The following is a 23,381-nucleotide window of genomic DNA, read 5'->3' as shown; positions in this document are numbered from 1 at the left end:
ATCACTCCAGAGATAAGCTGATAAAGGGTAAGAAAATGCTGACTAGAATATCCCTCAGTCAAAGAATAAAAAGCATCCAGAGGAAGGGACATTATCTGCAGAAAGTAGGGTTTCCACTGGCAGAAAAAAAAAAAAACCAAGACATTCCACTGTAAATAAATACCTCAACAAGTTATCTGGGCTGGGTTCAACAGACCCATGCTCCAACAAAAACAGTGAAAAGAGTCAGTATGGTAGCAATGCTAGAGGGAAAGGCTTTCTAGATACATGTGGAACCTGCATCAAGCGCTCATTATAGCTTGTTTGGTGTTTTCTTTTGGAAAACTTAAAAGTATAACTGTTTTAAATGCTTTACATGCATATATAAAAATAAAAACACCAGCAGCACAGTTCACAACTCCCCAGGCAGAAGAAGCCATTGCCCAGACCAACTCCTCTGGAATGTCTTCTCATCACATCCTAAACTGCATACATCCTTAACACTTGTTTTCACATGAAACCCCTGTTGCATTTCCAGTACTAATAACATGGGGGAAATGGCTGGGGCAATTACCTTCTTGAAAGATGTTGTATGACATCCTCTCAGTTATGGTAGCTACAGTATAACCTGTAGAGTCAACGCCTGTCTTTGCCAGAGAAGCAAGACATGCAACAGTCTGACAGCGGGGTAGCTCAAACACATAGCAAGATCTTGTACTTTTTAAAGTCCACTTTTCAGTTGGGATTTTTAATCATCACAAATACAAAGAAACAAGATGAAACATGTGGCTTTCTCCATTCCCTGGGTATGATTTTTAAACACTTTATGGCCAATCATTGTATTGCAATGTCTCCCATTGTAATACCAGAGGAGTAGTAACGGGGTAAGGCCAAATTCAACTTTGCACATCAAACCGCAAAGTCCAATGGAAGACTTTTTTTCCAGTTCTTACGGAAGAATTTTCCAGTTCCTGTTGCAACCTCAGTTATGCAGCCCTGGCATAGTGTTTTAAGTTCTTTTTTTTTCGGTCTCCATGTGAGTATGGTATACTGAAGTGCAGTTTCAAAGAAGTTGTATACAGCTATAGCACATGCACTATGAAGAGCCCTGGATCTACCCACTGCAAACACCAAAAAGCTGTCTTTTAATTTTCCCCCCAGCAGCAATAAAATGCAGCTTTATTCTGTGAATACCACTACAAATAATGCTGCCAGAGAGTGCTCTCCCTCCCTTGGGCAGTATGTCTTCTGCTACTCCCCACCTAAGAGCTGCACACGTGGCAAAGAACTAGGAGCCTCCCAAATATGAAAACTCACTTTTAAACGTGTTACTTGTGCCACAATAGTACTTACAAGTATAAACAATGATTCACAAAAGCCAGCAGTACCTTAAATAAAAAAGGTTTTGCCAAGGTGTTTCGATTTTAATTTTTTTAATTATTATTTTTAAAAAGGAAACAGTATTTCAAGACTGGTGAAAGTATGGTATGGGTTCACCGTAAATCTTTAGCAGCTGGCAACAAAAATACAGAAAAATACTTGTATCAACCAATATTCTTGCCTATTCTTGCTACACAGGGCTAAAAAATCACTTGGCTTTGTCCATCAGTATAATGCCACCTCTGTCACCAAGCTATGCAACAAGACTGATTACCGTCTTTGTTTTAAAGCCTTGGCTATACTACAAAAATGATCTGTTGCTGACAATGGATGTCAGCAATGGACACAGCTGAACCCAGCTGTATGGACAAACACAAGCCTTGTTTACACAACGACATCTTTTGGTGTGAATTTAAACCGATGTAATTATGCCTTTTTCCTGTTTACCCTCATCCCATTCCCTATAGCTCTATTCAGGTAAGAAATTACTATTTAGGACTTCAACAGAAGACAATTAAAATAACTAAACAGCCCACACTCTACAGGCAGCCAAATTCCCAGTCTGTTTGAACTGAGTTGACGATGTTAAATTACACCTGCTGTAGACATGCTAATGCAAAGGCAGTATAATTTTTCTCCTTTAGGATTTGTTTTTAAACAGTTCGATAATCATCACATCCCACCAATGCCTGCATAAGGCTTAACTAAACAGTGATATATATGCTTGAAATATCTAAACTAATGGCTTAGAGCAAACAGGTTCTCCTCACCTCAGAACTAACCCTGCTTCAAATCCTAATCCTCCTTTCCATTCAAACATCAAAGCCCCGCTTGGCAGAGAGGCCTCTCTCCGCTGAGCTGAGCTCCACAGCCAGGAAACACATCGGTGCCCTCAGCCACAGCCAAGAGCTGAGGAAATGTTCAGACTAGTAAACAAGCTAACACTAAAAATCTTAATGAAGGAGGGGAAAAAAAGAAATAAAAAGGTTTTCTTTTTCTTTAAAGCCATATATTTCCATTTTTAAATGACAGCTTTTAAAACGGGTGCAGTCCAAAGGGTGAAAAGGTAATGGCTTTTCTGGCCTCTCCTTTTTGTTTTCTTTCAAACGTTAAATTAGATGCAGGCTAACTCAAGCTAAGGGCTTTGCAAAGAAAAGGTAAAACTCAGCAGAGGCTTGAAAGCACATCACTCAGATTCACAAACCCAACAGGCAATGCCATAGGTAAGAGCCATAATTGCCTACTAAGACGAAGGGCAGGAGCACACGCTGGTGTGACAGTGTTCACAGGGCACACACTTCTCGCCCCATCTCTCCTCCAAAGGCGATGCAGCCAAAAAGCCTCTGGTACAAACACCTCATGCCAGCGAGACTCGGGGGCACGAATATTATTTAACTTGTCCCTGCTCTCCTCTCCTTAGCTCTAAACAAAGATTTATATAGCATGCAGAAATAGCTCCCTTCTACTTTTGGCCCTTGTGCAAAGCTGTAACAACTTAACTGAAAACAGTAGTAGCAGATGTGTGTGGGGAAGGGGAAACGCGGAGGTAATGAGGCAGAAGTTGCGCTCCTTTACCCTTCATGATAGGATTCCAGAAGAAATTTCGTAGATGTGAAAGTCGGTGTCCCAGGTTTATCATCAAGATCTTGGAAGTGAGAATTTGTCAAAAAGTGACGTTCCTCAGCTGTCATTTGGAAATGTTTGGTACTATCTGCAGTCATTACCAGAAAATGAGTACTTTTGTTCCTCCACATGGAGAAGTGCTGCTCTTTTAGAGATCAGGTACTGGTATCAATATTACACAGGGAGTGATATCAACACTGCTACCTTGGTGGTAGTCACGCTGGGATGTTCACATTGATAAGATCCCTGCAAGGACAAGGCTTAAGATACAACTTGGAGTTAAGGGACAGTAATTAGCTGTAGCATTAAGCTACTTATAATTCAGACATGTGAATCTCCATGTGGTGGAGCAAGGAATATTAACATCCTTAAAACAGCTTGACTGAAAACAATTCATCTGTAAATATTGCAAAACAGGTGACAGTCTCACAAAAATTGAGAAACACCCCTTTTTCTTCCTACAACTTGTGTTAGACTTAATTTTTTACCTTGACAAGGTGCTATACTGCCAGCAAGCAGACTTCGCAATGAGCAGCCCTCCAGCAAAGACTTTCTTTCAGCATTTACTATAGATTTCAGACTCTTGCCAGTGAGACTTCCAATAGATGTTCACTTGTCCAAGTGTCCCCAGTCCCATGTGGAGAGGGTTGTGGGGTTTTGTTTGTTTGTTTTAAATAAGAGGTTATACTAGGTCCCCAGTTTCTGACCTACGTTCTCCTACACAGCTGCATCATATGGATTAATTCTACAGTGAGATGAACTCTTTTCATGCCATTATTTCACAGTAACTCAGAAAGGCCTTCTGACTCAAGTGTTTTATAATATAAACAATCATGAATATAGCTCTACTGGCCCAGGGCCTAAAACTGGTCTCCAGCACTCATTCCCTCTTCTCCCTGGAGACCTTCCTCCTTCTCCACTGACTACAGAAGAAGCCTAAGGAGACCAAATGCCCCTAAAATTAGGTTTTGCTAATAATTCCTCTCCTTTTTTCCTCCCTGATAGACTTTGCTTGGAAAGGTTCTCATTCAGTGTTACAGCCATTCAGTTTCAAGACCAACTCAGTTATCACCTTACACGTACCAAAGTACTGTGCAATATGTCAGTCCCTGCAACCCCCTCCAGTCTCATGGGATCTGCTCACCACAGACACTTAGTTCCCCTGAGCTTCATTAAGAGCAAAGTTACATTCCTCCGCTCACTCCCACCCCTTTACCCCCATAGATTACTGAAAACACTTTGGGATCCTCCTGGATTGAACACAACTTAAAAGGTAACATCTGTAACACCTCACTGAGCTTCTAGCTGTAAGCCATGGCGATACTTCCCTGAATTTATGCAAGAGCTGCAAAAATTCAGCTTCAATAATATCAGAACCTGATTTAGAGGCTTCAAAAGACATTACTTGAAAGCTATTCCAGATGTGTGGGCGATACCTAGTTTTCCGTTCTCACTCTTGGCTGCAATACTTCAATAACTACTGTATTATTAACTGAAGGCAGCAAGTCCAAAACAAGGACCACAGACTCTCTAAATTTCAGCACGGAAAAAGAAAAAAATTAAAATAGTGAAGCTATAGTTTCCTTACAACAGAAATTAAGAGAAAAGCTTGAAGTCACCAATTACACCACTTTGGAATCAGCTGAACTAGTTTGACACGGAAAACTAACCAGCTGAGCCAAAACACCAAGCTTCCCTCCCAAACCATTAAGAGAGACTACACTGAAACACACTCGGAAGTTCATTTCCAAAACATCAACTAACCTCTAACAACAAAAGACGCAAAAGAATAGGTTTTGTGGGGAAAGAGGAGGAGGAACGCTTTCAAGTGTTACCATCAAAAGAGAAACAAAACTGGCTTCAGTTTTGTTTTGCCCGAAGTTTGCTTTGCCCAATCTTCTGCTTTCAGACTTGAGATGGCAAGAAGCCACCCACAGCAAGAATGACCAGATATGACTGCAGAGCAAAGGTCCCAAATACTGAAGATTTCACGCACACACACAAAAAAGGAAGTCAAGTTCCGCATGGAAACCAGAGGTTTGTTTATGTTCGAATACTTGTAATCACCGCCAAAAGGAAGCTGTGGGTTTATTTTTAGGGATCTATTTTTAGAGAAAGCATTATCTCAATATTGTCATTTTATGGTATTAGAGGAAAAAATGGTTTCCTTGTACTAAACTTAGAGTCATCACGTTTCCTGTAAGTAAGGATCAGCTCAAAAAAAAGCCCCACTGAAAAATGAGAAAATCTTTCAGGGTTCTTTTTTCTTCACTAGATGTTGAATCAACAGCTGCAAACAGGCTAATGGCGCTTCTTAGTCTCACAAATGTGAAGAAACCTGGATAGTTGTTATCCTCAAAGAAAACAGGCTTTTTGCAGAGCCTTGGATTTGGTTAAAGGCTATTTTCAAAAGATGCCACTGATGTTGGCATTATACTAAACTAATTTTTAGGTTATACTAGTATAGAGACTCTTTTTCAAGCCTCCAAGTGCTACTGGCATAAGAAACAAACCAACTACAGCATGGTCACCCTCTCAGCGACCAGCACGTGCCTGACCTCCAACCTGTCCCGAACACACACATAAACATGGTTGCCCAGAATCACGATGGTACATTCAAACACATGGACTAAGACTACAAAGTTATAAGCAAACGTCAGAAACTCCTAACTGCAACACAAATAGTGTGTCCGTTGCACACAACAATTCTCTGGAGAATTACCAAAGGTAATAACCAATAGCCAAAGGTAAAACCAAAAATACTCATTTAGAAATTCAGATCTCATGGAAACTAAGGTAAAATTCTCTATAGTTTTCCTCCAGAAGAGGGATATCCATTGCTTAGCAGGCTAAACAGACACCTGGAGAGGAGATACTGCATCCAGTGACTCTAAAGTATGAATTGGCAGCACTATAACCAGTAACATCCCAAATAACTTAAAATAAACTACTTCATCCTTCCATATGATTTTTCCCTACACTTGCCATTGGCACTGCTCTGTGGTCAAGGCTTTCGAAAAAGGTATTCCGAGCTGGTTCTGACCAGTAAGCATTAGAAAAGCCTGTCCTCAACGCCTCCAAAGGCAACTGAGGTTTGGTAATAAAAATTGCTGCAATGATGAACTCTGTAAAGACGTTACAGCTCATTATAGTATCTAGGAACACATAAAAAACAGGTCAATCAGGTAGTGGGCAAGCCAAGGCAAATACAATGTAGGGCTAATTTAACCATGAGACTAGTGACTTCAAGCCTTCTTTACAGGCTGAAGGCTGTATTTTGTATTAAAAAGCTCTGCAAAGTCTGTGTTCCACACTGAAGCTGGAATCTGCACTTTAGTCTTTCTCCTGGTTGACGATGCCTGATATGAGAAAGTCAGACGTTAGCATCTGACATTATCTGAAATAAATATGAAGCTATATGCACAACTGGATATGGCTTATTACCCGTCACTTTAATTAACGAGCATAATCTTCTGCGCTGAAGGAAAAGGCAGTCCCGCAGTTGATTATCTTTCACTAGCTCAAAGGAGAATGAAGCACAGCTGAAAAGCAGGTACATCTCTAGCAGTAACGCTCAATTGTTGCTCACTGCATTTCCTCAGCACCATTCCTGTAAAACGCTTGCACAAGCTGATCATCTTGGTCTCCTATTTTGGAAATATATTTGCAGAACTGCAATCAAGTTCAGGAATTCATTTTTAAATTCCATAGAATTTATTTATATAAATATGGTCTGTAACACGAAGCTCGTGTGCAGTCAGGACTCGGACCTTTTTTCCTCAGCAGAAATAAAAATCGTATTACTAGATTCATACACCAGCTTTGTCCTCTTCACGTGGTTCAGACTCATACTTCACAACACAGTCTTCGAACACACTCATCAAACTTGTACTGAAAAAAATAGCTAGAAGACTGAGGCAGCTGGCCAGAACTAGGTAACTTTAGAGAAAAAAAGCTAAAAGTTAATTTCGCACTGCTACTTCAGGTAGGTCTCTACACAAGTTGAGGAAAGATGGAGACTACTGCTGTAGAGGCTCCTGCATTACTTGTATAGTATAAACTAAATTCAAATCTGTTATTTTCTGCTAGTTTTACAGTGCAAATAAATGTATGAAGAGAGCATTCTGCACTGACATGACAGGAATAAGACCAATATGGCAGCACGCCCTTCTCCCTTGAATTTGCTATTCTTGCTATTTTTAGCTCTTTTTAAACATAATGTACACTGACATCATAATTTAGTCTCTCCTTTTTCACAGCAGACTAGGGTTGTCTGAAACACCACACACATTTCCACTGCAGACTTGAAGACAAAGGTGACTGAAACAGGGAAGGGAAAATACAAAGGCATTCAGGAGAAAACTCTTAAGTTCGATAGTTTTTCAATGAAGGATCTCTTTTTGGATATTCCTCATATTTTAAATGGGAGGATTCTTTTGTGTATAGGTGCAAATCCACCCTGGCACCTAAGCCCCACACAACAGCTTATTCCCCACTAAACATGCTGTCACTACAGCCACAGCTGTGCAACTCAGCCTGGAAGCAGTTGATGGCGTGCACACACATACGGCTGTGTGCCTGTACATCTCTACCTATCTACATGTGTAGTACGGCCATGCACAGGCAGCTTATGTGAGGCAGTCATGCGTTATTTATAGCCCTTGTCTCTCATCGCCTCTCTTCCTCTACCTGCCCGGTTGAACCGAGCACTAAAGCAGGAAATAATTGTCACATGAAGCTGTCGACACACTTCCTGCTCTTCTAAAGCCAAGAGGGGAGAAGTTCTGTGGGGTCAGATAACCCGTCTCAGCATGCCCAGTGATGCACACTATTTCCAAGATGATGAAATTCTGTAATACGTCCCTGCTTAAGCTCTGCAATACTGAATTTCTGAGGCAGACGTTGACATCCCATTTTAATTGTATGTCTTGGAACATGGAGGACTGATAACCCTTTTTACTCCAGAGAAACCATCCATGTCATGAGTTGTGTAGTAGTCAACACTGACACAGCAATTTCACATGCTGAAAAATGTTAAACTAAGTTTAGCCGTTACAAGTGTCAAACAGCAGGAGCTCGCCACCACACCCCAAATATAAGCCTCACAACAGCCACTTCTACCACTCAGTAACACCTCTCTCTCTTCTGCTACATTAAGAGTAGCTTTTTAGGTTTTGGAAGTGACAAACAAGGAAAGCCCTCATTGTGTCCTCTTCCCTGTTAACTGCACAGTCTTTGCCTGTCCTTCCGCATTTAACATTCAAATAGTAAACAGTGGCAGATCAGAATTGCTCTGCAAGTAATTGTGCAGGTTCCAGAACCATCATGCCAACTTTATGTAGACAAAATTCTTTAAAGCCATGAAGATGTCCCTTTCTTCCCTCTCCGCTCCTCCTCCCAGTTGCATAACCTTATTTTTCAACACTTGGCAACAGAATGAACATATCAGATCACAAAGGACCAAATTTGTTGTTGTTCCTTTGGAGCTTCCTTAATTAGGACTCCAGTATTTGGAAAGCAAAAGGAAAGAAATGCACTGTGGTATAGAACTATCAATATTAACAAACAAGCCACATTTCCAGCTTTTAAAAATATTCTGTTTGAGGCTAAATCAGCATATCTAAAAGTGACCTATTTGGAGTAAGTATGTCACCAAGTTTGATATTTAGGTCAGTATTTGTGCAATAATTCCAGTCCATCCTGAAAACAGGAATTCTGTTCCCTTCAGGATACGCACATACAGGAAAACCAATCCTAACACCTATTCACAAATCCCTTCCAAAAATTTACTGGGGCAGAGCACAAGATAGATTTCACTGTTAGAATGAATCAGATTATGCAGCAGTGATGCTCATTTTTAATTAAATTGAGCCCAAGTCTCTGCAAACATGAATTCAAATCTTCTCTAGCATACATATATTTATTGAAAGAGTGATGCGTTAGGATTTGTCTCATTCTGGAACACCACTAAAAAGTCAACATTGCCAATATTCTGTGGGGAGGAAGACTGCAGAGCAAGCATTCTTTGCAAAGTCTCCTTTCAAGATCAAGCTTGTTATTTAAAAGTTAAAATAACATCATCTTCTAGCTCTTTTGAAGGATACAGAAGACAGACATGAAAATTTTTTTCATAGTTAAAAACTGAATTGAGCAATTTTAATGAAATATTTTACCAGGGATCTCCTTCTGCATTAAAATTTATAATTAAAGCTTTCATTACACTTGTAAGTATCAGAAGCCTCAGTTTTCAGCAGCACGCATCAGGAACGTGAAGGACTGCAGAAAAACTACCACTGAACATAAGTTAACACGAATGTCAGTTTCAAAACAAATGCCATTAAATAACATCTATATTTGAAATACAGTCTTAAATATTACTCATAATAATTCACAAAAGTGCAAGTACTATATACAACACCACGACTAAAGAAGAATCTGTAAGCATCATGTGACCTAGCCCATAACAAGCAACTAGAAGCTCAGAGTGAGAGAGCCATAACATCTCCCTTCCTAAATTTGCTTGCCTTTAGACATACAATACTTTACATGGTATTTTCTTGGTTAGCAAGAATATTTCAACTTCTTTGAACTTGAGTAGCTTCCAAACACCTGAGGCAGAGTAACTCATATAAACGTTGGGGTTTTTTTCTGCATGAGAATGCTAGCTTGCCTGAACTACAGAGCTGAAGATTAAACTCCTTCTCATTTATTTGTACATGTAAATCAGGGATGAATGTGCTTACAATGAAGGACTTGGACACGAACAGCGTCAGCTGGAGGAAATTTGAGTTACTTTTGCAGCATTACTAGTTTCTCTGTTTCTGTTCTTCAGAAACAGTGTTACTGCACAGTACTTCCCACACAACTGCCTTGCATACAATCATGCTTGTCTCTGTTTTTCAGTCTAAGGATAGAAAACCCAAACATTAAAAAAGCAACCTGAAGTGGCAAAGTACTGTTTCAAAATCCATGAATCCAGAGCTCTGAGTCTCAGTTTTTGGGGCTGGGGGGTGGGGAGTTGGGGTAAAGGAAGCATCGTTTTTTCCTCTAAGCATGTTTTACCAACAAAAAGAACAGCATAGCGAGTTTCTTCAGTTCTGACAGTCTGAAAAGACACTTGAAACTACCTATTTTCTTTCTACTCTTACATAAGAAAAATGGGAGGTTATCATGAGTGCATGGGGTATGTTCTCATGCTGGCTATCATCCCGATGCTGTTAGTCATTTGGGTGAACCAGAGAGAAAGAGAGAAGCACAGCATGGCACAGAACAAGCTTATGCTGCCAGTAATTCAGAGGGGCTTTCTGGCCATTTATCTCTACTTCTGAAGTTCATTGTTTTCCACTGTTTTTCTCACTCATTAGATTTGCCTTTCATTTATCCGATGTCAAAGCCTCTGGAGATGAAAGGGCACTACTCTCCCAGAGAGAGCCACAAAGCGGCAAGAACTCGAAAACCTGACAGACCATGCCTCACCGTCTCATAAAACATGCCTTGGGGATTTTTACCTTCAGGCTTAACAGACCTGAGCAGGGATGCCAGAACAGCATCTTTAAAAAGAATTTTAAAACTCACTAGAAAAAAACTGAAGGACATTTTAAATGATGCATGTGTTGGGAGGTGCAATAGTTACTGCTCGAAGAAAGTTTGACGTAATAATCAAACCTCTTAAAAAAGCCCACAACCCAGGTTGTACCACTGGCAATAGGCTGGATAATACATTATTGCAATCTAAAAAGACAGAACAGACCTAGTGTGCCATAAATATCTCTAAGTAGTACTACATAAAACCAAGTTGCTTTAACATAGGAAAGAGCATGAACAGACAGCCCTATCAAGTATAAAACTAATGGACATTTTAGGCCCAACTAGAAAGCCAAAGAGAGAGTGCTGACAGCACAGAAAAAGAACTTGCATGTTAAAAATATAAAAATACAATGGTTCAAGACACGTAAATTACTTTAGAGAGGATTTATCAAAAAAGTGGCAGGGATTAAGAGATAAAACAGGTAATTCCAAAAACAACCTTTCAACAACACAAAGTGGAACTGAAGAGTCAAACAAAATAATATAGGACCTAAATTCCCATAATAATTGTGCTCTAAGCACAGTATAAAATTTGGTTTACGAAGGCTTTAGTTAGTAATTATTTTTACTGATATAAAATGATTGCTTATTTAAAAAAACCCCCATCAAATAGTTATAAAACTACAGAAAGATTCAGCAAAATTTCCAAGCAAGAAAAAAATGCTTTAATTCTAGCAATTTAATCTTTAGGCTCTGTGTAAGGAACGAATTAAAAAAATCCAACACTATTTTAGGTTTTATTAACACTGAAACAAAGCTTTTTAAACTGAAATTTTGACAGTTAAATTTGTCATCCTTTTTGTTCTAATGATCTCACTCCATCCGTCCAGCTGGATCAAGATGAGAAAAGGGAGAAAGTCCAGCACAGCACTTTGCTTACAGAACCATGGTAGAAAGAAGTCTCAGTATAAATGCAGAAAAATTCACCTCCCTTATTGTCTGTTACCAAGAGCTCTCAAATTGAGTTTTTTTGTGCAACACTAACAGTAGCAACAGCAGTTCATGACAACGAACCCAGAAGAGGGACTATATTGCTGCATGGAAAAGACAGAACTGGGGGAAACGCTATGAACATCCCATTCAGGCAGGAATTGGCACTATTCTCACCTTTGATGCTTGTCGAAGCCATCGCAAATATTCAGTAAAGTTATCGAAACAAATGTAGTAGGTCTGGCTTTGAGGTCCAGAGGAGCTAAATGCTAAGCAGTGCTGGTGCTTTTTCACTTCTTCCACCTACAGTAGAGACACAAAACTGTTAGTGAACAAGAATCAAAAGCCTCTTTGCAGAACTCCCCATGGCAAAGTTAAAGTGTGCCCAAGACGGGCTCATCAAGTGAGTTGGACTAACCCTCTCAAGCACTCAAGCTGGATCTTGGCTGTCAAATATTCATGAAATCTGCACAAGCAAGGAATGAGAACAGAAGGACGAAGGAACCAAAGGAGAAAAACATCAACAACATCAACATTTTAAGAGAGACTGAGCACCATAAAAGGTTTCCCAGTGAAACACATTTAAGGCTGTCTTTATACAACCTAAAGAAGTACCATTTATACTCCTGGTTATTAAAAACAGGCTTAACAAAATGCTTCTCTTACAGCCCAATTAAATTCTTTGGCATTTCTCAACTTGCTAAAAAACACCCAGAATACATCATTCTGCTACCGTACATGAGAAGTCCCACACAACTTATGGTCTCAATATCTCAGCACTGCATTCTGGAAAGCCTTTGCAAACCAGGAAGTGCAGAGTATTTATGGGGTTCAGGAACAATATTTTTTGAGCGATAATTTAAAAAACACTTAGTTCTGTGCCAACCATCCTCCTCCAAAGCTTTGTCAGCAGAAGCCCTCAGTACATTTTTTTCAGCTTGGTTCTCCTTTTCTTTTAAATTCGTTGTCAACTTTGTGCTTAACACAATCTGCATGTTTTACATTACATGAGGCATTTCTGTGCAAAAACAACTTAGAAATTCCATGTTAAGCAATTAAAAAAAAGTACACAATCTCCTCTCTTTTTAAATTTTTAAAAAAAGAAAAAAAAAAAAAAGAAAAAAATCTTTTTCATCTCAAAAGAGAAGGCCGATGGGGACCTGAATCCTGCCCTCTCCAGTGTGCTACAGCCAGGAATACAATTTACTGTCAGAGTTCACCCACTGCTCCTAAAAGAGGACAATGTCTCTACTTCAGTACCTCCAGGGAAGAGTTGAAGAATCATGTGAAGAATCATGAAAGGAGATAGGAAAAACAGTTCCTAGAAGGCGGCACTACTTTCCACATTGCTAGTACAGAATATTAATCAATCAACTCTAGTCTGCAATATAACATTGCGAAGCTTGTTTCTCTCCCAATGTCTCTTAAGAATCAAACTTATCGGTACGCAAGGTAAAGGAACATTACTTCAGGTCTAAGTTCATCCTCAAGTTAATGATTCTCTTCCCATTACCTTGGCTAATCAAGCCAATAATAGTGTACTGAAACCCTATTTAGGTCGAAATAGTAACGTTGTAACCTCACGGTTTCACAGAATCACAGTATAGTTGAGGTCGGAAGGGACCTCCGGAGGTCACCTGGTCCAATCCCCCTGCTCAAGCAGGGCCACCTACAGCCAGTTGACCAGGACCGTGTCCAGATGGCTTTTAAATATCTCCAAGGAGGGAGACTCCACAACCTCTCTGGGCAACCTGTGCCAGTGCTCGGTCACCCTCACAGTGAAAAAAACCAAATTTTCCTTGCGTTCAGACTGGACCTCCTGGGTTTCAGATATAATCAATCAGAAAAAAGTCCAGTTTCAGCTTTTCACAAGCAAAAGTGTCTGTTGCTGTTAGCTTACAACAGACCACTACTCATACAATGCTAAACACTCAAAAAACCCCCAATGTTCAAAGTAAGCCCATGCCCTTATTGGTTAATTTTCAGATCTTAAGAGTAACCCAGCATGGATAAAACCTCGATGAGGAGGCATGGTACAGATCATACACAATACAGCTTCATGTATCCTTTGGCTGTGTACTATTGCACATATAAAACATTTAACACTGCACACAAGAAAAAAACTGAATGTGTTTCCCTTGCTTTTCTTTAACATTTTAATCCAAACATTGTAAATTGTTAAATATGACTCTGACCATAATCAAAAGTCATTTATATACTTTGATAATCCCATTTACAACCCCATTTAGCTTTTGGGGGGTCAGAATCATCATAATTGAATGCAGTCTTCTCTGTGTTAAGAGACAGGGGTTAAGCAAGCAAATACATAAAATACAATATCTTACTTTTCCACCAATTAAAGGGAGGACATGCATCTTTCCAGTCTGGCTTTCTTTTACTGATGAGACAATTAGGCATGTTCCACAAAGGATAGCTTGGCGTCTTGTCCATCTGTTGACTGGCAAATGTATTTTCCCTTTTCGAACATTGTACATTCCTGAGAGCTGAATTCGTTCGGAGCTGCCAATGCTGTGGGGCTTTCCTGAAATAGAAACAAAAGCATCCACTTAATCACAGAAAATCTTTGCCTCTTTCACTCCAGTCATCCTGAGACTTTATAAGCAAGTTTTCAAGGTACAGACTACAGCGCGACAAATGAAACACAGCTTCAAAACCATGCAAGCAGGTAATTTAGTATCAGCTTCAGTACAGGCTTCTTTCATAGGTAGAAGTATATGACAGGTTGGTATCATGGAGAGCAGACCACATTAAATAATCTGCAATAGTCACAGAAGTACCAATTAATGGTACCAGTCTTCTCTACGGGACCTGGAAATCAAATATTCATCCTCATCAATAAGTAATTGGTTACTGTTGAGCTCACATTGACTGTTTGGTAACTGCAAAAGGGGGTGGTGTACTGCATGCTGACTTGCACCTTTGCACTTTCATGTCTCTTCTGGCTATCCTTAAGGTCATGGTCTGAATAGCTTCAATAGCTTCGCAAAGAATACAGTTCCTACTCTCTCCAGCCCACCCTGTTCAGTCCAAACCCCATAGCAGAGACAGTACACTCAGCCACAATGTAAACAGATGCAACCTAGATGAAACCCCTCAAAGACCCTGCTTCAGTCCCAGTAGAGCTTCAGAAAGAGTGAAGTTTTTTTGTCTGTATTACCATAAATTCGCTATTTATAATAATTCAGATTATTAGCAAGACTACCAACTAGACCAAATCTGTTAAATAACTTTAAATGGCTCAGACTCTACTAATCTAATCTATTAATAAGATTCTACTCTACAGAAACCATCATTAACAATGGCAACACGAAGACAAGCATCTCTTGTCTCTGCTCTTACAGGACCACGTTCTTTTAGGATATAAACGGGAAGAAGCACAATTTACTCATTCTAATCTGAAGTATTTATCCACATCAAGTTACCCTATCAAACCCTAAACAGTCCAGCCCAGATCTGAGTCATTCAAATACATTAAGTCTTCTGCAAACAACAAGAGGTCATCGTTTTCAAGTTAAACCAGTTCCAATTTCTGTAAGAACACCAGTGTTGGTGAAACTTTGGAAGGGAGCTCCCCTGGATAAACGAACCAAAGGCTACATTAATTCCAAGTAGCTTCCCCATCATGATAAAAGATACATCACTCATTTTCTTACACTAATCTTTACCAAAATTCTTAAAAATCAAAGAATTAATAACTAGTTAGGACACCAGAAAAGCAGAGAGTTGATCCTGTCTTCTAACCCTGATGTTTCAGACCAGTGCCAATTACACTGCAGCAGTGACAAGTACTGCACACTATTACTCCAACTTACTATCACTCCTGCTTGTATGACAGCTCATTTGTCTCAATGAGTCTGCTCTTGCCTTCAAATTATCTATGGGAAGATAGAAGACACCTACCACATGGCCTACCTACTGCCGTTCTCTAACCCATGCCTACCCTGCGCCAGTTCTTGCCCTTATCTTTAAAAGCAGACTTCTTCAATCTTCCTGCCAGTTTAATGAGCCAAAACTTGGCATAGCTACCCTCAAGCCTTGCTCTGCTCTAATAAACACTAGCATTTAGGCTACCAATGTCTGCCAGTTTGGATCTGCAGGAACATCGCTGTTGCTTGAAGCTAAAAGACTGAACCTTTAATGCCCACAGGGTATCCACATCTAATACAAAAATAGGTGCCCCAAGAAAGCAGTGATTTCACTGCCAAGCAAATTCAAATCCAACAACAGAAGCTGTGGATAAACACTTTGCCCAACGGAATAGAGGGAAACAGGGGACATCCATTCTATGCAAAGCTACAGAAAGACTGATAGGGAATACAAGCGAGTAAAACAGAGCAACTCAGCCTTAATTAAACACAAAAGCTGAATCAAACTTTACATTTAGAATACGAAAAATGTGGTTGCTAAAGTAACTGATAATTTACCCAGCTTGTGCAGAATGATGGACTCCATGCCACAAAGCATTGATTGAAGAATTAACCACACACAGAAACAATAAAATCTCTGTAACGGAGTAAAAAGTGCCTGGTTAAGTATTAATAGTATGGTTGTGCAAGGAATAGTTGTCAGGGGTGTGGGCAGTTTCACCTCAAAAATGACATTTTACGGTCATCTTCCGGGGCCTGTTTCTGGCTGTATGCCCTCTAACTTCACTGGAAAAGCACAACCCACTGCTGATTGAACCCCTTAGGATTGCAAAGCACAACCTCAATCCCTTGGGAAGCCAAGCTCATTTAGCATTTTAATACGGCCAAATGCTACTTTACCCATCCAGGAACAAAGGGCATAATTCACACTTAATACAGGCAGACTTGTGTCCTGGAAAACACCAAACCTCATAAGTTCTTTGGGATTATGGTGGATAACAAAGAGGACGAGCTCCCGCTACAGTGCTGCAGCCAAGAGGCTTGGCAGGAAACACGACAGCATTCAGGAGCAACAGAGAAGTAGCATTACCCTGCCTAGTCTAGTGGTAAAATGACTACCACACTGGGTGCCCACACTTCACAAGGGGTGCTGAAAAATTAGTTTTCAGAAAAGTTACAGGAAAAGAAAAAAAATCAGAAGCCTGAGAAACCTCCTTTCTAGGACCAGACTCTCTTGGACTAGCTACATGAAGTTAGGCACAGCTGGACCCGCAAAACTACTCAGAAGTCTCTAAAAGATAGTTCTTCAAATTTCATATACATCCACAGAGGTTGTCAGTCACAAGTCACAGTTACAATTAGTATCATCAGTAAATGTTTAGTAGAAAAGCCAGAACAGAGCTATCACTAAAAGTATTCATGCTAGGTACGAACTGTACTTTCTCTCAAACTTCAGATTTGATGGGAAAATGACCATGGTAAGAATCTTCAGTTATTCCTACAAATATAAAAAAACTAAACAACAGCTTCTTCAAATTCTAAGGATTTAAGGTGCTTTTTCCCAGCAAGTACTACCCTTTGCTACGTGAAAGAAGGCTCCTGATGAGAATATACAGAAATAAAATACTGGGCCTATTTCATTAAAGCAAATGGTTTCTCTCTTCCTATTCTTGTCTACTTCACTACATAATCAACCATCTGGTTGGACCAGATGATCTTTCGAGGTCCCTTCCAACCTGGGCTCTTCCACAATTCTATAACTTGCAAAACCCATGTCTAATATTGGATCACATGTTGTTGCCCGAGACACAATCTGCTCGCATATTCAGTTTTCTTCCTGCTAAACGGTTGTAATCATTGAGATTTGATAGTATCACAGTGTTCTATTATCATGCGGGGGGGGGGGGGGGGGGGGGGGGGGGGGGGGAGTCAAAAGCCGCTGGCTTATTTTGATTTTAAGCAGAGGTTATTCAAGGACATACCAACTAGTTGTGGAACCAGACTCCTAAATCCACAGAAGTTTTGCAGGTAACTGTGAGCAAAGGCTGTTTCACAAGAAGCAGCCTTGCCTACTGAAAGATAAGCTTGGACAGACTGCAGCTTTGAAGAGCTCAGATATTGGCTGCCAGGAGAGCACAAGAGCAGGAAAAGTTTAAATGACAGCGCGCTCTGCCACAACAGAAGCAGGATGGGATTTGGAGGCAGCGTGAAGCGATCCTAAGAGTGGCTGTTCCTCACTTGAGGGAGGAAAGCAGCAGGTGGCAGGGTCTCACACCGCCCCACGGCGCAGCTCCTGCAAGAGGGCTCATCCCTGACAGGCTGGGGAGCGGAGGACAAGGGAAGGGCTCAGAAGTGTACACCTGCCTTTTCTATGGCCTGGAAAATAATCAAATAGGAAGGCAAATGACCTTTTTCTTCCAAGTTTACAGGAGGGATGGGGCAACTTGGACTTCACCAGAATGCCTTTAGGCTAAGGATCAAAGGCCACAAATTATGGCATAACCATAGCGTCACCACCAAAAATCAGTTGGTTTTGAGGTAACCTACCACTGCCAGTGGAAGCATCATTTTCAATAAAAGCATCAGCAGTTCTGAAATTACATTCCTCAACCTGTCTCACAGACCTCCTGTTTGAGATTTTGAAGACTGCGTGAGATTCACATTCAGATTTTTCTTCAGTTTTAACTATACCCAAAGGGAGCAGATGAGTTTTCACGGGGGCCTGAGATATTATACTGAAGCCAACAGTCATGCAGGTAAAATGGTAACGATGATCCTTTGTCACTTGAAACACAAATTTGAATCCTGCCAAAAACTTACAAGATAATTATCGTTGCCTTGATCAGAGTGGAGGCAAATATGCCAGCACATCCAGGAGAGTCGCATACCAGAAAATATTTTTCAAATGCAAAGCCCAACCAGAGCAGTTTGAGTATTTTAATAAGAAACCATAAAAAGATTATTTTTCATTCCTGTCAGGACTCCAAGACTACAGCAACTCCTAAGCACCCCCACAACAGGACTTTTGTTTTGTGCAAGGCATTAGAGGAGATGCCTCAAGGAATTATGAGCAGACCACTCATTTGGCTATCTTGACATTCATGGTTGAATTCCTCTCAGTTTTAGCTTGTCCCAAGTCCTGGAGGGAAACTAGTGGTATTTAGAACAAGGACAGAGAAAAGCAGGGAATTTGATTGAAACCGCAGGACTGTCATTGGAACCACGAACCCTACCCTGCTTCGCAGGAAACATGGATGGGACACCAGCAATCTTTCCATGATGTTAAAGAACTAAGACCTCACCATGAGCAGGCCGAGGAAGCTCTGGGTATGCAACATACTGACATCCTGCCTAGTGCAAAGACTTCAAACCTTACTAAATAAATACCCATATCCACTTGCTTTGGATTCTGGAGTAAAGCTCTTTATCCCAGCAATGGAAGGCATATGGAATACATTACCATCAGAAGTTATAAAATACCAGCTCATTATGGGACATAAAAGTACTTGGGAAAAGAAACCTCTCTGCAGCTATACGGCCGATTAAGTTGCAAGTACTTATTATTCCCTCCTGTTTGAAAAGTACAGCCAATAAAGTCTGCCTCTAAAGAACGATTTAAGACATTACCAAAATAAGAGTGCAGAAAAGTGTTGACATAAGAAACGCGTTCACTTCTGTGCAGTGGGTCTTATTTTTATTACTAATATTGGTCTGACGGAATGAAAACTAAAAATTCTGAGACCTGCATGGTGCAGCCAGCCCAGCCAGCTGGAGAGACTGCCCGCCCTGAGCCGTCTCGGGTATTAAGCAGTGGTAAGAGAGGCTTAAGTTATTCAGTAGGAATAATGCCTAAGTTTGAGGCTTTTCAGAAGTGACTGAATGACTCTGAGTGCCTAATTTAGGGATGTCCTTTTCCTGCTACAGCTGGGCCAGCTACAGAGGTCATCATCCTCATCTGCACACTGTTGGGCTCCTGGCCCGAGGCCAGCGTTGCATCAACCCTACTGCATCAGCTGCTCCTCGTAAGCTGTCCCCAAGCCCTTTCAGACAAAACAGGCTGCTTTAATTTCTTGTGTCTCTTTTTGACTGAGAGGCCTTAGGGACAGCTCATGGTGAGTAGTTCAGCATGGAGAGCAGAGGAATGGCACATAGGGGCCAGAGCTGTAACACGGTGGCTGCTGCTGGAGAGGATATGTAATTAAACCCACCCACGGCTTTCAGCAAGCCTTTTCAGAAATAAGATACTTCACACGCTAACATTCTGTGAACATCAAGTCTTCTATGCATTGGAGACAAAGAAAACCCCAAAACTACCAGTCAGTTTTGAAGACACTGGTCTGAATCCACTAAGGAAAGCAGGACTATTTCCTAGCTGACCAGGTGAAATCAGCGGGGTGGGTGGCAGCCTCTCAGTTCACACCTGGAGTACCATCCCCACCATCCCTCTGAATTGAAATCAGGAACACCTCACACCCACCTTACCTGCAAACCTGCAAATCGAGGCTCAGCACTGGTCTGGCCTAAATATAAGTGCAAAGAGGCCTCAATTAGCTCAAAACACTGAAAGCCCTTGAGCATCTTCGCCCACCCTTCGGGAAACTGTGCCACAATAGCTGTTGATGAACCCTTACTGCCAGATCATTCTGCAGATTTCTACTTTTGCCCAAACCCTTTCATTAAATACACATGAAGCTACTGCCTGCAATGTTTTTGAAGCTTCTCAGTCATTTAAGGCTGCTTCCCCTTCCATTCTTGTCAAACTAAGGACAGCAGTGATGACTTCAGGCAAGGCCCAGCACAATGAGATGTATAAAAATAAAGCAGCAAGTTGGATTAGGGGAAGAAAAAAAAAAAAAGAGGGTGGCAAAGGAAGCAGAAAAGCACAAGTAAAAACTCAAACTATTGTACTGCTCTCATTTTTATTTTAAACTTATGAAGAAAGCCTACTTACAGTTACATGTTTATTAGAAGTATTTTCCTTGTGAAGGTCCACACTGTCATAATTTAAGAACAAAGGCACAGAATTAGCAGGTTTTATATTTAACTAAGACCAAGGATTCACCTCGTGGTCTCTACCAGCAACCAACTGAGGATGCTTTTGCAAAGGTAACAGACCAAGTGTATATATAGCAGAATTTCACCTGACAAACCATTCCAAAACCAACAGTTGAATTTTTGCACTCAAATCTACTTAGACTCTTAAAAATTCCTGTAAGATTTAACACAAGGCTGCCGATTGATTCTGTATTGTTCTGTGGAAGAGGGACTCAATCACCATTATGCTGTTCTTATGGGCACGTAACTATTAGCATAGACTTTACTCATTGTACTCCTCATTTTGCTGCACTCTGTATTAATACAGGCGCTGGGGGAAGCTCTGAAGTAGTTAAGTTTCTTTTAGGAATTAGCAGTTCAAGCTCTACTACTTGAAGGCTATTGTTACCTTTTCACCTGAGAAACAAAAGCAGATCACAAATGTTGGATTTCACTGAACTGTGTTAACTCATCTTTTTCTTTAAAGAAATGTTCACTACGAGACAAAACTGGCAGAGTAGAAGACTGACAAGCCTTTAGTCTTTGTGAAACATATTCCTGCTTTCAGGAGGATCATCCTTAAAGGCAAGCATTATCGCTATATGATGTGATACAATAAAACACAGTTACTAGTTTTACAGCAATAATCCTGCCTTCCACTTATATTAAATCCTCACTGGAGGAAAGGTTTGTATGAATTTCATAATGGAGAAAACATCCCTCTTTTTTCCCCCCACTGAGACAGAGTTCAATGTTTGTTCACTTGATCACTCCTTGTATCTTGTTCTCACAAGACTCACCACCTCCACACAAGAGCCCTAAAAACATGGTATCAACACTTAGAAAGATACTGTAGGCAAAATTTAACAAAGATGACTTCTTTTTAAAAGCTTTTTTATCAAGCGTCACATATTTATGAGTGGAAAATGGCTGCAATAGCTTTATTGTCAAAAGCTAAATATCAACCTGCATAAGCAAAAAGCTTCTGAAGAAAAACCTAACAGTGATTCAGCAGAATTCATTTAAGAGTCATTGTTAACCAGCACAACTGCTACACCAGGATGACTTAATAAAGGCAATAGGCTAAAGTAGGTTATGTAGTGGTGAACAGGACACCACTTGCAATTAAAAGCAAGGAAGCACAGTGGAAGTTCATCAGATTACTATGTAGAGGCAGCAAACCCAAAGCCTTGGAATCCAATTGTTCTGACTGTAACTAGTGAATTCCAGATCTAGCTGTACCAATGTATTTTGACAGGTTTTACAGTTGAGTACAGCATGTATAAGCAAAATCTCAGCAACACAGTCACCGGTGTGTTTGTGTCCCCCCGCCCCAACAAACTGAAAACCCACCTGTTCTTAAACTCTTCATCCCATCTATCCCTACAGACTACTCCTGCTGCTGAAACATGGGTCCTTCACATTCAAACTCTCAGCCCTACGCATTTCCATCTGCCTCACTTGTCTGCAGGAAATTCAAGCAAGTTACATGCAGGCAGGTTTGTTTATCTCAGCAAAACAATGAGGCTCTCAAGGCACCCTTGATGTCCTGACTTCTGCTTGCATTAGAAATGCAATGGGGTGCAGGCTGAATTCTGTTGTTATGTCCAAATACTTCATTTTGAAGAAAGCTCATAAAGGGGAGAGAGTCGCCTGCTCTTCAGTAGCAAAACTCAATACCAACTCCTTTGGGAAAGCACCATATGCCACCTCTGCAAGGAAAAATAACTGAAATATCCTGAGAAGGAACCATCAAGAAAAAATGTCATCTTCCTCCTGTGCTGTAACAAAGTTGTAAAAAGCTGCAATATTGGTCTAGAGGCTTCCAGGAAGTACTATCTAAAACAACTTTCTCATCTTGAACTTAGGATTCATTTAAGGAAGCTACTGAAGAAGTTCTTCAGTGAGATCTTTACCAAGTGTTTTTACTCAAAGTAAATTTAAAACAGAATTAGTCTTATACTGAGAAGATGTGTGCTAGTATCTGATCACATCCCTTACTTATATTTCTTAAAAAGAATACTTTAGCAACACATTTCAAATTATCCCTTATTAAGATGGCCTCAAGAAACTCAACTTTCTGAACAGTTTTACAATTGCGTGCACTGATATTAAAGAGGTGAAAATTGAATAGATAGGGCCAAAAAGCTAAGCCTTACAAACTTGCCAGTAGTACCACGACTTGTGTAAGAGCATGTACAGCTTCTGTAGGATGGGACCCAATGAATGCTCAACTGATCTTTCCCCTTTCTCCACAACTCAGCCCCCATAAAGCACAGCTCAACAGAATGCTGGAAATGCACATTTATTTTTGTGAAGTCATGCAAAATTGAATTCTACTTGTTATACTCCCAATGCACAATAAAGCCACAAGCACAGTAAAATCCCTGGCATCCCAAAGGATACTTACCCTCTCTAAAGCAATTGCTGTATTGGCAAAAGCTCTAAGCTAACCAACTGTTTTAGGCAAAGCTGGAGTCTTGATGGAATTCAAGAGCAAAATTGCACTGATGACCACTGAAGTTAACAGCGGCTTTCAGGTTTTATCAGTGTTAGATGCTCAACCTGAAGCACAGCAATGTAAGCTCAAAATAACTACTTGAACGCACGCTCCTCTGAGAAGGAACAATGACAGCCCCTGGCAGAAGTTCATCTGTATGTCTTAGTACTACAACAGAAAGATAGAAACCCGTGCTCCTTACCAGCAAAAGCTGAGCAAACACCACCACCCCCCCCCCCGCCCCGCACCTACCTGCCTTGCCCTGAGGATGGAAGATGTGGGTAGTCAAACGTTTAAAAAAAAGTTACAGAGGAACAAATATGCACACTAGGTCAAGGATTGTTTCATATGAACTTCATATATAACACAAATGCCATCTTCCAATGTATTCTAGACTAAAATTCCACCAACTGCAAGATGACTAAACTATTTTGTGCACCAAATGTATTCAAGTTCCAAGT

At 40.5% G+C, this 23,381-nt stretch overlaps 1 protein-coding gene across 1 annotated transcript in view; it reads right to left on the bottom strand.

The window, feature by feature from the left end:
- The window catches only part of PHLPP1 (PH domain and leucine rich repeat protein phosphatase 1), a 143,276-nt gene that overhangs the window by 51,459 nt on the left and 68,436 nt on the right, over positions 1-23,381 (bottom strand). The window contains 2 exon segments of the mRNA XM_050890888.1: positions 11,677-11,802; positions 13,845-14,041. Of these exon segments, the coding sequence (XP_050746845.1) occupies positions 11,677-11,802; positions 13,845-14,041 (323 nt within the window).

Source organism: Gymnogyps californianus, chromosome 2 (assembly GCF_018139145.2).
Source record: "Gymnogyps californianus isolate 813 chromosome 2, ASM1813914v2, whole genome shotgun sequence".
Classification (NCBI taxonomy): Eukaryota; Metazoa; Chordata; class Aves; order Accipitriformes; family Cathartidae; genus Gymnogyps; species Gymnogyps californianus.
The sequence above is the reverse complement of the archived record's forward strand: the minus strand, read 5'-3'. Positions and strand labels throughout refer to the sequence as shown.